Consider the following 17,433-nt stretch of genomic DNA (forward strand, 5'->3'; position numbering starts at 1 on the left):
AGGTAGTTTCAATGCAGCAACTTCTCAGCAACTTGCATTTTTAAAGCACACAACAGCTTAGAAATAGACAGTTCAGATATGGGTCATTCCTTATTCCGTGAAAAGGGGTAGGAGAGTTGACCACTCCAATTTTGCTGAAAACATCCAAAACATTAGCGTCAATGGATTTGTCATTCCAGATATACTGGCTCTCAAAAAAGTAGGGATGATACCAAAAAAGAAATGACCCTCTTCAGGCCAAAACACTTACGGTCTTGTCCTTTAGGTTGAGCTGTCCAATCAGCTTCCTGTCGTCGGCTGGGTCGACGATCTCTCCGCCAATAAAGAGCTCGATTTTGGTGTGGGTGCTGTTGGCCTTTATCCGGGTCAGGATGCAGCGGCGGACGGAGCCGATGGTGTCGTTGGTGTGGGACCAGATGTCCAGGTCGTCCACCTGCCGGCCTTGGTTGGGGAAACGCACCACCAGGGTGATGTGCTTGCCACGAAACGCCCTGCCACAAAAAAGAGAAAAAATAGACACAGTAAGATTCCAAGACCAGATTTTGCCACAGTCTAAAAAGACTACTTAGTTTAGTTTATTTGAGAAGATGAACCCATGTTTCAACAAACTATGTGAATAAACTATCAAGGATAACACAAAAAAGTCCTGGACTTATTTCCATCGTGGTTCTTGATGGTCATTGGCCATAGCAAGAAACTACGACTATCTAGACCAGCGCTACTCAACGCCACGTCCTGCGGGCCGCAGTGTCTGCAGGCATTTGCTCCAACCGTGCGAGACCACCAGATTTCACCATTTTCACTGAGTTGAGTAGCACTGATCTAATAGATCAGGTCCCTATATCAGCCTATTCCAGGTTTCTTGTCTCAACAGTACAGTTATGCATGTTTACGTACATAAAATTGGGAGCTTCACCCAAATTCAATGACCAGTCAATTGAATGCTATTGCATTCCAGTGATCCTAGCAGTGCTGGAAGGCTTTTTTTAAAATTATTAATTGGAATGGTCGATGCTGTGTCCTACATCAGGAACACAGCACTCTGACTCAGCAAATCATCACCAAGGCTTTTTTCAGAATGGCTGCACTTTCCCCGTGACACGAAACACGACACCCGGGAACACATTTCCAGGACAGGAAACAGAAATATATGACACTGTTTAACATCGGTACATTGTCACTGGCAAGGGAGATGGATCCGTATCTTAAAAAATTATGTCACGTGCAAATCAATACACTTTCATCAGGACGCAAGTACAGGAACCTCAGCGAGGGAATAGCTTGCGCGCGGAAGGCCAGTGTGAGGAGCCTTACCGTGACATGGGCAGGATGGTCCTCTCTTCGTGGTAGTCGCTGTCGCACTCGTTGATGTACTCCCTCAGGACCGTGAGCACCCTCACCATTCGGATGGCCTCTTGCCTGGCGCAGTTGATACTGTCTTTGTCTCCGTCGAGCACGCACAAAGTGTCGTAGGAGGCTTTCAGCCGGTCGAAGCAAGACTGGATGAAGTCTTCGTGAATCTCTACCTACGGGTCCGACCAGATCAGAACAAACAATTTGACAAGAGCGCTTCTAGAATCTTCTGCTGAAACTCAACATGCACACGATACGTGACATGAAAGACCTGGGTCAACTACATCATTGGTTTGGGTCCAAATACTTTTCTGCGCTCGACTGATCTTGCCTGGAGCAACTGTTTATAGTTTCCAATACACCAGACAAGTTAAGGAAAACAGAATCTAAAACAATAATACACTTCACCTAGGCAAGAGGCAGATATGACAAACACAATACAATTGTGTCTTTCCCTGATATCTAACAAACCATTGCAACATTAATAAGCCAAAGCTACATGATTATGAAGGATCTCATTCTGAATTATATGCGAAAATGTGGCCCATTTTGTCACTTTCGGCTCAAGGCGTGCGACAGATCTGGCTGTCCAAAGGCTTTCAGACATGTTATTGCCTCTTCCATGAGATGGCTCTTTGTGTTTCAGCCAGCCTGGGTTCAGGGAGCAGGGTGCCCACACGTTTGCCGACAGAGCGAATATACATCACGCAAAGCATCCATCAACGTTTCCAAAAGCCTACTGTTCTGGAAGAGCCGTGGCCACTTCCTCAGCAAAGGGAGTTTGAGGACGTGGTTAGGAACAACAATAATCTCACTCATACAGAGAGGCCTGCATTCCAAATGTATCAATTGAACGATGGGATATTGCGAAGTGCCGTCCTGAATGTCCGCTCACACCGATACAAGCCGATTGGAGGGGTGTTCTGCCTTTGAGGGAAGCTCAGCTCACCTGATTGACTTGTAATTTTGGTCCAAGGTTCGTGTAAATCTCCTTCAGCAAGTCTATTGCCCGACTGGCGATGTCATCGCTGCCTTGAATCACGACCTGTTATTGTGGCAAATGAAAAAAGAGAAATTAAAATAATGTAAATAAGAATAACAAGCTGAATCAGTCCGGCGACCAAGCCAGGTGATGCTTAAAAATGGGGCCGCAGGCTCACGTCCTAAGCGTCCAAACGTATGGGGGCGGACGGAGCCACAGGGAAGTGCAAAGCAAGCAGGGGCGACATGGCTCAGGCAGTAAGAGCAGTCGCCTGGCAGTCGGAGGGTTGCCGGTTCGATCCCCCACCCGGGCTGTGTCGAAGTGTCCTTGAGCAAGACACCTAACCCCTAAATGCTCCTGAGAGCTGGTCGGTGCCTTGCATGGCAGCCAATCGCCGTTGGTGTGTGTGTGTGTGTGTGGGTGGGTGGGTGTGTGTATATGAATGGGTGAATGAGAAGCATCAATTGTACAGTGCTTTGGATAAAGGCGCTATATAAATGCCAACCATTTACCATTTATGAGTGGCGTTCAAGTTCGGAGGAACATTTTGAACTTGTCAAAATAGACATTGTTGAGACATCTCCATAGTGTCAAGTAACCCATTTGTCCATCATCTTAATCGCCGTTTCCACCTGGCTATATACATCCCCTTCTCCGTATCAAAAATGTAGATGCATATCATACATTCCACAATCCACATCACAATTTTTGTCTTGCGTAACAAGTGAGCCTACTGTTGGATTAACGCACAAATGTACGGCATTAACAGAAAAACTGTTTCATTAAATGGGTCATAGCCCTTTTCGGCATTTTAAATCCAATGGTAATGAGCCCTTATTAAAAAGACAATTCAAATGCGTTCCAAGTATACAGAGCGGTTAATTAAATGGCTTTGAACTGCTGGCATTTCCAAAAGATGTTGGCAAAAGTTCTTCATCTCTTTACGACTAATATCATAACGGATTAAGTTGAGCCTTAACTTTTGGCGGCAGAATGCACACGTATAACCTGGTTCCAGGTCTGTATACTGTTACAGTGCTGACATGGGTTCCTGACAGATTTCCAATGCTTTTTTTCCCCATAGGGATTTTGATATATGCTGAAAATAAGGTTCATGTAAATTTAAGAGTTTCACGTTTTGTCCTACGAGATGGTAGTGGATGTAAATTCTCTCAATCCTCAACTGTGAATTTCGAAGCCATTATGCATGTTTGAAAAAAGTTCAAAATAAATTACAAATGTTTCTTCAGGAGAGAAGTTGTGTAGAAAATGGTTTGTGAAAGATCTGCTAATTTTTGAATAAATTATCTAATTGACGTCATTTTCTTTGTGGCTGTTCTTAGCTAAAATATCTACGAGTCATAAAAGTTTGGAAGTCATACACCAAATGGTGCTGTTGTAGTAAGCCATCAAATATAGGAAAATAAATAAAAAGTGGCACGATTTAGGAATTATGAATGACCATAACTTTTTTCTGGGCAGTATTATTTCATAATCTGAAAATAGACATAAAATTGTGTCATACTACACGTTTTCAGGTTTTTCTCTGATTTAATGCCAAAGATATGATGCTCCAAAATCGACACAAACAGCAATTTCCACTCACGGAATGACCTATATTAACTGAACATAATGTGAAACACTCTTAAGCTTATATTAACCACAGCCCTTATTTTTTGGCAGAAATCGAAATCCATGGGGGAAAAAGCATGGGAAATTTGCCAAGGGAACCCATGGCTCAAAAATGCAAACTCATTTCCTGCTTTCAGGACTACAAACTTTGGTATTCTATTCATAAAATGTCTCAGAGCTGGAGCACTGACCCAGGATTGCTAAAAGGCAAAACTGATTCAAGATCAGCAGTCCTACTTTGGGAAGATGTGCCCAGACATGGCAGTGACAAGAGGCCCATTTTCTAACAAAGAACACCAAAGTCTGTGTCCCATGCAAGTATCAGTTCTTTCAACATTGAACACTTTCACATTTTAACATCCTCAACTTATTTTAACAAAATTCATGTTTGGCTAATTGCCATTCACTCATTAAAATCACCATTCATTCGTCCAAAAATGGTTTCGCTTCAGTGATTTCACCGCCAGTTGGTAATTTAACCCAGGAGACTGCCTCCTAAATGTCTTATTTGCTACATAGCACATGAGGAAATGAAAGTATTGGATGGCCAGACTATTGCAGAGCCAAGCCGCAACAAAAACCAGTAGTCTGCAGCTCTCCAGGACGTTGACCGGATCCATTCCTTCCGTGTTTGGACGGTGAGAACGAGCCGTTTCCAGGCCAGGACGCAGGACCTACCCTCCAGAGATAATCCAGCCCTATCAGCTCCAGGTCGTCCATCATGTAGGCCCTGCGCTTGGCCACCAGCTTCCCTTCCCGGCAGTTGACAGCTTTGAAAAAGCGCTCGAAGCACTTCATGCCGTTTTCCGTCAGCAGGGACGGGTCCAGCTGCAGGACGTTGTTCTCGAAGAAGTCCTTGTTGATGTCGGGGTCCAGGTCGGGCTCGTCGCCCATCAGCTTGGAGTACCATTTGAAGCAGGCTTCGCGGTCGCACAGGAACACGGCGTTTTCTGCCAGACACTTCCAGATCTGCTTGGCCTGGGGTGCGCAGAGCCATAGCTGCCCGTCCTTTAGAAGGAACCTGTAGCACACACACGCATGCAAACACATTTGAGAAAGGTGCATTCATGAGAAGCGATACTTTCACTACATATAAAACTGGAGAGCAGAATGACATACTTCAGTACAAACACACACGCTCATACTCACATTCACATGTCGCATATATGCACACACACATATGTCGCACGCAACCTCGACATATTTAGCGACATATTTAGCTTGTCCCTCACCTTAGGAAGTTCAGCCTCTCCTGGACCTCCTGCACGTGGCTGTAGCGACTGCCAGCCCGGACCGTCTGCGGATCGAATTCTGCCTGTTCCGCTGAGGGCAAAAATCCAGAACATTCCTTTACTTCGCCAAGACTTCGAGGTTTTCAGGGCTTCACACTTCAATTTATGAGACGAGATACTAAACCAATGGGAGAGTGATGTTTCAAGCAACCAAAACAGAGTGGAGCTACACTTCATGACTATACCACTGGTGACACGCTAGCTTAAACCAATCATTTCATGTTCATGGCTTGTTGTGAATGAAGGCTCAACCCATTATGGGGCTCTAGAAATCTCACTCTCCAATCACTACTTTACAGAAACCAAACGTATAAGACACAGATCTGCCTGCTACAAACCAGGGCCTTCAAAAAGAACAGCGCACAAAAGCCTTTATGTCAAGCTTCAATGTGATGTAATCAACAGAACGATAAATACAAGAAAGTAAGGGATTCATGTTTAAGTTCAAAAGAGGTGCTGACTAATGGTGCATGTTCAAAACAAAAGCATTTTGTGATGAATGACAAGTGAAATACCAAGATTACATAGTGACAGGGCTGCCCAACCCTGTTCCTGAAAGCCAACCATCCAGTAGGTTTTCAGTCTTCACTCTAACCATAACAAAGCACACCTCATTAAACCGCTAGAGATCTTGTTGAGCTGCATTTAGTAGAACCAGTTGCCAAAATTAGGGCTGAAATGAAAACCTGCAGAACGGTAGATCTCCAGGAACAGGGTTGGGTAGCCCTTTTGCTTGATTCAACTTGAAAGCAAAACCTTCTCGTAAAACAAAATGAAAACCAAGAACTACTTCAACAAATGTACACATTACACAAAAAAATGTATAAAATAGCCAAAGAAATTCACCTTTGGAGAACTGCCTCATGCTCTCCATGTACGCCGACAGGTTTTCTGCCACCAGGGTGACGAGTGCGTGGTTGTGCTGCAGCTGGTTTATTAGGTCGTGGCGGTAAAAAACGTGCGGGCTTCGCTGCGTCTGGCTGCGAGAGAACAGAAACACGGTCAGCCTTCGGACCGCCTCGAGCGTGGCGCGCATTACCGTCAGGGATCTCAAACTCCGGGCCTGGCGGGCCACGCTTTCAGCCAGACCTGGGTCAAATACGTAATTGTTTTGGATTCAAACACACTGAGCTTGTCTGGTGCATTGGAACCTATGAAGTACTCTCGAAAACCACAAACACTTCTGGTCCTCTTGGTTGACTGAATTGCACCAGACAAGATCAATCGATCACCGAAAAGCACTTGAATCCAAAACAAACCAAAAGAATTTAAGTCAGGTCTGACACCTGCTCAGTTTTCAGGTTTCCATTCGAACCTTGAAGGCAATGTTAGACTACAGCTAATTCAAGACCACAGAACAAGACAGTGACAACTAAGCACTTAAGTGCCTATACGTGGCAAATCCCGGCAGGCACTGGGGACCGATAGGACGGCGGTTTGAGATCCCTGCGGTACAGCCACCTGCTCGGATTCTGCAGCAGAAAAGGTAAGCGGGCGAATCTGGAGTCGGGGGTAATTTAAGCCATTATTTCACATAAGAGTTTCAACAGCTGACTGCATCTGGCAAGTAATCCGCATTGAGCAGAACTGCATCTTCATTTCGCAACGCCATTCTGATGCAACGAGAATTGACTATTTTCAGAGAGCACTGAAGCTTATTTGTGCAAAAGCTAGTTCTCTGGCTGCATGTATCAACCGGCAGTCTTTGTTCGTATACAAGTCGGCAAAATCTGTGCGTGTGTGTGTACAAGTGAGAGAGAGACAGAGGGAGGGATGGAGGGAGGGAGAGAGAGAATATACCCACCTCCCTTTGTTCAAGTCAGCAACATGTGTGTATGCAAATGAGTGAGAGGGATGGAGAGAGAAAGAGAGCAAAAGAGATAGAGGGGGAGAGTGAGAGCACACCCACCTCCCTCAAGTTGCTGAGGGAGGAAAAAAAATGGAATAGGCACAGAGGAACAAAACCTACTCAAATGAATGTCATCCCCCTTAGTTGTGTTGGAAAAGTTAGCAACCCTATAATGCCCCCAAGAATGTAGTCCTGCCAGAACTGCCGGGACAAGGGAGGTGATCTGTGACTGGAGCAGCTGGTGCACAGGAAACCAAGGAAGTATGCGGAAGCTGAATTTTTAAATGCCACAAATTATGTCAACCGGCATCAAAGCACAACTCAGTTAGATTGAGAGAATTTAAGTGGTGAAAATACACCCCAGATTAACTGTCAACTTACCCCACTAAGCTCTTTTCTATGTTTATGGGTATTTTCTTTCTGAAAAACAACAGGCATGTGCGCTACATTTTTTTGTGTTGCTACATTCTACATTTGCAGATACTTTGAAAAGTCTTCAAATAAACCATATGGTTCTAGTAGACAAGGACAAGGCATATCCTTTTCAGGATATTTGGTTAGGCCTGAATCAGAAATTTAATTTTACTAGTATCAGCTGCACATTTACACAATTGCTCCTGTTTTGGGGAGACATAGTGTAAATATTTTAAACATGGCTGTCTGAGGACACAAAACATTCAACTTAAAAAAAGTGTTCACCATGAAAATTTAACCAGGGTGGCTAGACAGAACTGTGTACTAAAAAAACGAAAATATTGCCTTTCCAAACAAGGGGAAATTTCACATTTAATATGCTGCTCTTTACCTAATTTAGTAGGCATGCAAATTGAAAGCAAGAAATTGAGGGGGGGAATTTAAATTTCCTGCAACCAGTTTGTCAGCAATTGTCATTCCCAACTAAAACAAGTGACAAATGTTGAATTAATTAATAACGAGATGATAATAACTGATGTACCTTACTTCTGATACAACTTTTCTGAAAAATTCAACATACCAATTTTACTGAAGTTCTAGCATCTCAAAATAGGAGTAGAATTTGAACTGAAATAGTTTGCTTCACAGTGCAGAAAAAGCTATGCCCACTGTGTTAAAAATAAGATACAATTCTACAGTGACATGTATAACCAAACTAGTGCTGAGTACAATCCATTTAATTATGTCTTTGTAAGACAGAGCAACATTAAAATGTGTTAAGTAAACAAATTGCTTCAATCCAGTGTGAAATGAAATTAATAAAAGCATTCTGTGATTCTCTGTATTCTCTGCATTAGAGTAAGTTGCCCTGGAGTATGTAAAAGCTCAGGGGAAAGAAATTAGCTTGTGTAGCTTTCTTATTGGAACAAATGAAGAGCTTTTCAAATTGATTACCTCCTGGAAAGCAACATACTAAATTAAACATTTTTATCAACTGTGAAGTTACCCTTTCATTAAAACTTAATTAACCTTTTAATATTGCAGCCTGATTGTCTGTGCAAATTAACAAAATGTATGATGATGCAATCTATTGTCAAAACCACTCAGGTATATACTCACTGAGCACTTTATTAGGAACACCTGAACACATATGTATCCATGAGATTATCTACTCAGCCAATGGCAGCAGTGCAATGCATAAAATCATGCAGATATGGGTCAGGAGCTTCAGTTACACAACAATCATCAGAATGGGGTTATTATTGGTGCCAGACAGGGTGGTTTGAGTATCTCAGAAACTGCTGATCTCCTGGGATTTTCATGCACAGTAGTCTCTAGAGTTTGGAGAGAATGGTGCGAAAAACTAAAAACATCCAGTGAGTAGCAGTTCTACAGGCCTTGTTAATGAGAGGTCTGAGGAGAATGGCCAGACCTCTCAAAGCTGACAAGGTGACAGTAAAGCAAATAACCACACATTACAACAGTGGTATGCAGAAGAGCATCTCTGACCACATCACACCTCTAAGTGGATAGGCAACACATCAGTAGAAGCCTTCATACTTCTAAAAAAAGTCTAATAAATACCTAATAAAGTGCTCACAGAGTGTATTATGGTTATAACCAAGCCACTCACCCACTGAATACAAAGAGGATATTTTGGGTTAACTATGTGGTGCTAAAAGAGAAGCTAAGCTGTTAGAAGACAAAGAGGTGCTGAATCCATAGGCCTCCACACAACTCAATTACCTTAGATTCTGAGGAGCTTCTCCAAACAGGCTGCAGATCTCCCGGATTTGTTTCAGGGCAGGAATCACCCATTTATCGTTGGTTCGTAGCTCTTCGATGAAGCGGTCTATCCACTGGATCTTCTGCGTGTCCCGGTCCTACGGGCAAAGCCCCAATCTTTTTAGTCAGAACTCAGGGTGCACGCAACGCCCACCTACCAGCAGATAGTCGTACACAAACACCTCACAGGTCAGGTGAAATCAGACTTTACGCCAGACTTGACTACCCAACACCGTGAAGGTCCACAAAACACTGGTAAACTGAAAACATGAGAGCATACAAGGACATAAAGCCCCAAGGTCAAATATGGCAAAGTTCATAAATAAGTATTTATTATTTAGAAATAAGAAATAATATCTGCCCGTTTTGTTTTTTTTGTTTTTTTCCCCCAGCCTCATAACTGCTTCCTTGACTGTTATTAGCAGAACTCTGGTCATCATGTTGACATAACAAGACAAGATACTGAAAGCTTTCTTATACCTGCTCTAAGGAAGTGATTGAAAACACCCGATTAATCAGAAGCAGTTGAGAAGCCAACTGTTAAATTACTTTTGGTCCCCTAAAATTGAGGAACTATGTATACAAAGTGATGCAACTCCTGCACGGATCACCCAATAATATGGATGCAAATACCCTCAAAATAAAGGTGACAGTCTGCCTTATTCATTGCTTCATTTCAAACCCAATGTGCATGAGTACAGAGCCAAACGAACTGTACACAGTACCAATGTCCAAATATTTACGGGTTGCACTGTATGTATCTGTGCTGTATGTATATACATGATAGGCCTAACAATTCCATCACTTACTAAATTCTTTCAACCATTCTGATTTCACTATATGGAAGTCCGAAAGAATAACCGAAAGAATAACCACAGGGCGCCTGGACATATCGACCAATCAGCAAGGCCACTGTATCGGTTTGTGATTGCAAAAATATTTGGTGATTGGTACAGCTCCTCTATGTTCTACCAGTAATAATACAACACTATGATTATTAATTATGATTATTACTATTAATTAGTATTATTATCGTTATTATTACTATTATAATTACTCGTAGAACTATGATTATTACTTCTATTATTATCGTTATTAATGTTATTGTTACTATGGTACAGTACCTGGGAGCAGCTGTAGTCCAGGATCTTGATGTGTGCGCTGAGCGCCTGGTCCATGATGTCGACAGGCACGTCGTCACTGTGGGCCAGGTTCCACAGCAGGTTCAGAACCTTGTGGGCCATCACCCCGTCCTTATCGTCCTCGGCCAGGCGGCGAATCAGCTCCAGCAGCTTCTCCCGCTGCTTTTTACTCGCATTCGTCCAGCTCGCCTAGAAACCAGACCAAAGGTTGTTCGTCACCCGGGTTGCTGGCCTCGCTCCCCCCGTGCGGTGGTAGCCAGGGTGGGTTGACAGAAAAAGTATCAAGTGAAGTAATTTTACGGAGGCCGTTTCTTCATTTCCACAAGGGCAAAAGTAATCAGCATCAATTCAGTGTCAGTCCTATTAGCTTCAGGACTGTTAGCTATTAGCGTTGTGCAGACGTGACAGGTGGCAGGCTTCTCATTAGCATGACAGCCATGCGGACAGTGAGGCAGATTCTGCGCACGCAGACGTGTCTCAAAGCGCCCCGAGGTCTCGCTCACCTTGAAACAGTCGAAGAGGTGGTCAAGCTGCTCGGGTGAAAAATCCCACGCCAACTTCGCCAGGAGGTCGTGTACGTTCTTCACGATGGCTTCGTGCTTGCCAGCCTGGATGAACAAAAGAAAAATATATAGTTCCAATGGTCTAACTTCTCAGAAAATCTCTCCTTTAAAAACATTTATTTCAAATACACATGATACCTTGTGTAAATAAGAGCTTTGGAGTTGCTTTAAGTTCACTTTGAAGGAGGAAGGCTACCAGCTTCAAGTCTTTATGCTAAGCTAACGCATTATACTAACATGGAAATTGGGTAAGTCTGAAAAAAGGTATATTTCCCAAAATGTTGGCATTTTCCTTTAAACATTATGGAATAAATGACAAAAAGCCACAGGTACAACAATTAAGTCGTGCAGCCATCATGAAAATGGAAAAAGAAGAGCTCCTTTTTCCATCTGGACTTAGGAATTTCGACTAGGCTTTCCGAAACAGACCGTGCGGCGCAATTCTGATTTAGCGCCGCGATCGAATGTTGGCACCCGCCCGGAATGGCAATTCAGCTCCGCGTCCGGGCGAATTGCGGGAGATTAAAACATTAGCGTGGCGAGGCAGAGCCGTAACTCTTGGCGGCTGGGGTCTCCTGAGGACGCGGGCCGAGCGGCCGGGGCGGACGTGACGAGACTGAGAGCGTGCGGGAGGGCCACGGGTGGGGCCTGACCTGCGCCGCCCAGATGTTGTCCAGGTCCTGGAGCGTCAGGGCCTTCTCCTTGATGACGAAGCGCAGGATCTTCTCCAGCTTCTCCACGTACTGCGGCTGGTGCAGGCTGTCCCGCAGCACGATGGACAGGATGTTGTTCTGCTGGATCCACTCCTGAGAGAGGTAGAGAGAGAGAGAGAGAGAGAGAGAGAGAGAGAGAGAGAGAGAGAGAGAGAGAGAGAGAGAGAGAGAGAGAGAGAGAGAGAGAGAGAGAGAGAGAGGAGAGAGAGAGAGAGAGAGAGAGAGAGAGAGAGAGAGAGAGAGAGAGCATCCTTAACCCATTCACAGCTGCCCAAAAGAAGCAGCACCAACCGGTCACAATCACAAATGAAAAGCTGCTGAGAGTGCTGACCAATCCATAGGTTTTCATCACAATAAAAGAGTCTCATCAGCATTTTCGCTCCAATTTATATTCATAAACACATATTTATTAAATGTCTATTTGTTCAAATACTCCATGTAATATCAGTCAGCATTTAGAACAGAAATTTCCTGTCCCTGGCCTGTTTGACCTGAAGATTTCCAGATCTTGATCTATATTCAGCAGCAGTAGGAGAATGCCTGGTCCGTGTCTGATCACTATCGGCACCTCCAGAATTGCATTGTCATTGGTTTCCGTGAGCAAACTGCATAAGCGTGTGCCTGGGAACAGAACTGGAACCTGGTCCGTGCCTTGTTTTGTGACCAGGGACATTTTAGTGGAGGCACAACTACAGAAGACTGATTGCCAAAACAATGGGACACAATTATGGGGTGTAAACGGTCTGACGGTCTAACCCAGGGGTTCCTAATAGTTGGTCTGGGGGCCACATCAGGCCCGTAAGGCGTTTTCTATGAGTCAAATGTAGAAAAAAAGAACAAATATTCTCCTCAGACAATAGCGGCCGCTTTAATTATAAAAATTGGAGTGCAGAGTACTTTTATTATAAAACAAACAACCTATCAGTTACATATTGCCAAAGAAAACACTAACCTGCAACTTGATGCAGAACACAACAATAGCCAGCGGCAACAAACAAACTATCAAACTTTTAATTACGCCAAGTCATTTGAATCCTAGAAAGTGGGCCAGGCAGAAATTGAATTGGGAACCCCTGGTCTAACCTTTCTCTCTGGGAAGGCAGGTGTATGTACTGAGCACATATTGTAAAATGCATCAAAATTTTATTATCCGCAAAACTTACGGCCATGCGCTCCGCCGTCAGCCACTCCTCCTCCTCAGGGTTGCCATGCCGATGAGTGTAGTAGGAAACACTTGATATAACCTTGTTTACTTCATTTAGTGCATTCATTTTTCCATTAAAAGAGGAAATTTGCAATAACCTGTTGATTTAAAAAAAACAAAAACAAAAAAAAACAATCATCAAACCATTGCCATGAGACAGCGTGTAAAGAATTGTATAAATAGGTTGCATGCATGTCAATGACATGACATGCATATTTTTGTGTCTGAGTGCACTATTTCCTTTTCAAAAAATGTGTTGAATTAATCTTACCTAAGAATCATTTTTAACCTAAAAATTTCTAAGTTTTTCACTGTTTCTTCTTGCCCGGGTACCCGTGAAGCGAGGTTTTTCAACGATTTGATAATCATTGACAGAGCGTCATTTTTGGCTTCGTTCTTCGCCTCCTTTTTCAACTCCTCGTCCGTGAGGTTTTCTAGAAACTGGGGAACCATTTCTATAACTGGAAGGAAGTACTTCTTTACCGTGTGCAATGTTAGAAACTCGTAACACTGCCCGAAAGGCCTGGAAAAAAAACAAATAACACAAATTCATTGGACGCATTGAACATACTGTGACAGAGCAGCCAATCGAAGTCAAGGCCAGTTTCTGAAAGCTGGACTGAATATGCAGGGTAGACGAGTGAACTTACTTGATGAGTGCTGCAATGATCTGAACATTGAGTGCTTGTCCGCTCATGAAGCGATCGTGCAGTGTCTGAAACCCGTTTAATGTCCCAAATTTGTTTATTAAATCAACCAGCCAGCCCTGATAAAGAGATGAAAAGGATTTGGTCAATAAAAACCCATTTGAGGCCCTGTCATTTTTGTTCACAAAAATTGGCTTAAATTCAGAAAACACATCCTGCACAAACTGGGGGAAGGGGGAAAAAAAGAATAAATAAATGAATAAAACATCATCCATATTGGGTTTCATTCTATCATGGTAGGCCGTTTTCCGGAGTGTTCCATGTCTGCTGACCGCCTCCGAATCACCAATCTCTGCCCCCAAATCATTCAGACAACTTTTAATCCCAAATCACCTAGGCATTTTAATTTAAGCTTCATAAAGCACTTAAGCTTTAACCTAGATGTGTCAGAAGCATATTTTTTTGCTTTCACCCACAGGAATTCGCTAAAATCCTTTTTTCTTTTGTTCACATCCATTTAGTGACGTGTCTGTCTTCAGTGGGTGGCCACGTCAATTTAAATGAGAGTATTCAAACAGTTACCACTTTCCATTCACAGTGCAGTGGTTATTTCTACCATTTCAGACCAAACTAAAAGCAGACAATACATAGAACACAAGGCGGGAGGGGGAAATGTAACATTTAATTCCAGTCGATCAGAAGGTGCCATGGTGGGGGATGCATATGACTCACGTTGCCTCCCCCTACGGACTGTGCCAAACGTCTCCCTATTATTATGAATTTTTATCATAGATTTAATGCCGAAAGCATCTGCGTCGTTCAAACACGCTCCTCATTTCCATGTGTTTGTTAAGCTGTTGCCATTATCGGCTATCGTTTTAACGGAAAACACACATTTTAGCATATCCGCCATTTGGAGAGGATAAGAGAGCACAAGAATCAGCACAGGCTACCCAGGCCACCTAGACTCACCATTTCCCTACAAACAACTGCGGGCAACAAACCCTTACAGTGCAGTAAAACTCCTGTACAAACTCAACCTCACTGGCAAAACTCAAACTGCTCTCGATAGATACGCCATTTCTGAATCCCATCAAACGTTTCTATATTCATATTTAGGCATTTAGCAGAGGCTCTCAACCAGAGGGACAGATCACATACAACCCACTTAGAGAGCCAGATATTCTGCTGAACCACTCCAGGGTAAGCAGCTCAAGGGTACAACAGCAGTGCCCCACTTGGGAAGTGAACTTGCAACCTTCAAGTTACAGTCCCATTTCATCTTCTCTCACAGCTAACTGAAAAAAGGTATGGCACAGACTCTGAGAGGGGGGCGAGGGTTATACCCCAATTCCGAAACCCGGGTGTACCTTGGGGGAGCGTGGATCGGGGGGGCGGGCGAAGAGCTCGTCCTCGGCCAGCTGCACTCCAGCGGGCACCGTTTCGGAGGGCCGGGTCCCGTTGTAGATGTGGAACTTGCAGTGGGGGTTGACGGCCATGGCCAGCAGCTCGAGAAGAGGGAACCAGTCCTGAGAGAGCTTGGCCACACACAGTTCTACCAGGCGGTGAGTGTTGTTTATTATACATCTCTGTGGGGACAGAGAAATGTCATCCAATGTGATTCACAAAGAAGAACTGACATAGGCCCAAAACTGTGTGATAAAGCTCATTGGTGGGGCAAGCTATGCACATTCCTTAGACACTACATAAGTTAAATGCACTGCATTAGTTCAGAGAACATGCAGTCGCGGTCATATACATGGAACCATATGAATTTGCTATCAATTTAAACTCACTCATTTAAGTTCAATTTAGTCCGTAACCATTGCTCTCACTTACCAGTAGTGATTTTCACATCAACATTAGAATGCTCAGTTAAGAATATTCGTGATTAAGTCTTAAAGGGTGAGATTTCAAGCCAGGAGTCTATGAAACGATACTCACATGAATCTCAAATTTCCAGCCACTCACTGCCTCATCGGTCAGGATTTTAGTAAAGGAAATGGTCAAGCCATCTCGGAAGAACCTCTGGCAGGCTTCACACTTGACATCAAGTCCTGGCGAGAAAAGGGAAGTAAAACTGTAAGAAGCTGCCATCCATAGAACGAGAAGCGAGATCAGCAGAGGGCACGCCGTGATAACACAGTTGAGGCGTAGGAAGAGAAAGCAAAAGTAAAGACGCTTTTGCTGCTAGCCGAGCGATAAACATATCAGGGCATCCTATAGCCTCGTAGGGAAGACGCTTGACTGGGACCAGGAAGGTTGTGGTTTAAGCCCCAGTCTAGCCACATTAAGATCAGCTGTTGGGCCCTTGAGCAAGGGCCTTAACCCCGCATTGCTCCAAGAGAGATCGTGCCCTGTTTGGCCGTATCAACTGTAAGACGCTTTGGATAAAAGTGTCAGCTGAATAACTGTAATGTAATGTAATGTAAACAAAATGACTGAAGTTGTGGATTGGAATATGCGGGACAAGCTGCTATGTACAGTGGCACAAGCCACGTGTTAATTTCAGGCCTTTAAACAGATACACCATTCAGCAATACAGATAAACTGCAGATACACCCCCACCCCACTTACAGCTGCGGCTGGGTGAGAGGCGAAGATGGGCAGACTTACCTTTTTTACTGAGATCGATAGCAGCTTCAAGAAGAACTTCTAATTCACCCTTTGGCAAAACTGGAACGACCCACCGGGGGCTGTGAGCAGAAAAACATTTGCTGGTGAATGAATGGATGAGCAGAAAAACAGAAACTGGTGCACATACAGTGACACACACTGGTGAACAGACAAGGTGTTGGCAGCGACACACATCAGTGAACACACAAGGCGTGAGCTGCAACACACACCAGTGAACACACAAAATGAGAGCAGCTACACACAATAGTGAACACATAAGGTGTGAGCAGGAACACACAATGGTGAACACACAAGGTGTGAGCGGTAACACACAATGGCAAACAGAAAGGGTATGAGCAGCCACACACAATGGTGAACACACAAGGTGTGAGCAGCCACACATAATGGTGAACACACGGCACACTGCAAACGGCTGGCGACACCCACCGGTTGATCATGTCGTCCAGCTTGGCCAGGTCAGTGTGGGGGAAGGCAGGCTCCTCCTCCTCCAGCTGAGGGGGGTTGTCCCCCTGGCCCTGGTCTTCAGGCGGGCTGACCGGAGAGTTCTCATTGGAGGAGCTTGGGGAGGATGTCTGAAATGTACACACAAGCGCAGTCGCACAAGCATTAGGAACCCAAACGCACAAGTGCAGTTAGACACATATTACATACCCAAACGCACACTAGAAACACTAGAAACACAACACAAACAAACATACACATTGGTTTGAGGCAAAGGCAAGGGCGACATATGCTATCGCCTAGGGCAGGGGCGCACAACAATTGCCTTGTTTTTTTTTGCTGACAGCTCTAGAAATTACCCTGGTTCAAGCCTGTACTTGAGAGCACAGTAAAATCATTAGGATACGCTTGCAGTCTGCAGCTGTAGCCGGTACTCATACACGTCAGATAATTACTTAGTTGACTCAATCAAATCTTAAGACCAGAAGTTGGTACAAAATCCTGAAACAGATCGGCCCTTGTTGTGCACCCCTGGCCTAGGGTCTCATCTGTGTGGAAACTAGAATCCTGAATTTTATTTTGGCCTGGGCACAAGCTTTAGTCAAAGCCTCAAAATCAAGATCAGAATTCCAACATGGACTATCTCCCTTCTCTCTACAGCGATGGCACAGGCGGAGACGGTCGTCGGTGATCCCGAAACCAGACCTCAACATGAGGACACCAGCAACGGAAAACTGATATAGACAACAACAGCCTGATAAGCAGTCCTGAAGATGGGG

At 44.1% G+C, this 17,433-nt stretch overlaps 1 protein-coding gene across 14 annotated transcripts in view; it reads right to left on the reverse strand.

Moving 5' to 3' along the window:
- Window positions 1-17,433, reverse strand: part of LOC133125293 (probable ubiquitin carboxyl-terminal hydrolase FAF-X) — a 67,160-nt gene that overhangs the window by 27,738 nt on the left and 21,989 nt on the right. For 10 of the 14 annotated variants that reach the window (XM_061237110.1, XM_061237108.1, XM_061237104.1 and 7 more), the window contains 18 exons: window positions 16,640-16,785; window positions 16,193-16,272; window positions 15,521-15,633; window positions 14,947-15,165; window positions 13,580-13,695; window positions 13,201-13,452; window positions 12,889-13,027; window positions 11,666-11,818; window positions 10,953-11,057; window positions 10,432-10,638; window positions 9,269-9,405; window positions 7,490-7,528; window positions 6,106-6,239; window positions 5,200-5,290; window positions 4,646-4,988; window positions 2,303-2,398; window positions 1,315-1,526; window positions 251-491 (listed from right to left, as the gene is read on the reverse strand). In XM_061237110.1, coding sequence (XP_061093094.1) covers window positions 251-491; window positions 1,315-1,526; window positions 2,303-2,398; window positions 4,646-4,988; window positions 5,200-5,290; window positions 6,106-6,239; window positions 7,490-7,528; window positions 9,269-9,405; window positions 10,432-10,638; window positions 10,953-11,057; window positions 11,666-11,818; window positions 12,889-13,027; window positions 13,201-13,452; window positions 13,580-13,695; window positions 14,947-15,165; window positions 15,521-15,633; window positions 16,193-16,272; window positions 16,640-16,785 — 2,823 coding nt within the window. The remainder of the gene's footprint in view (window positions 1-250; window positions 492-1,314; window positions 1,527-2,302; window positions 2,399-4,645; window positions 4,989-5,199; window positions 5,291-6,105; window positions 6,240-7,489; window positions 7,529-9,268; window positions 9,406-10,431; window positions 10,639-10,952; window positions 11,058-11,665; window positions 11,819-12,888; window positions 13,028-13,200; window positions 13,453-13,579; window positions 13,696-14,946; window positions 15,166-15,520; window positions 15,634-16,192; window positions 16,273-16,639; window positions 16,786-17,433) is intronic. The other 4 variants (XM_061237112.1, XM_061237111.1, XM_061237106.1 and 1 more) reach the window with 1 other exon arrangement.

The sequence above is a fragment of the Conger conger genome, chromosome 3 (assembly GCF_963514075.1).
Source record: "Conger conger chromosome 3, fConCon1.1, whole genome shotgun sequence".
Lineage (NCBI taxonomy): Eukaryota > Metazoa > Chordata > Actinopteri > Anguilliformes > Congridae > Conger > Conger conger.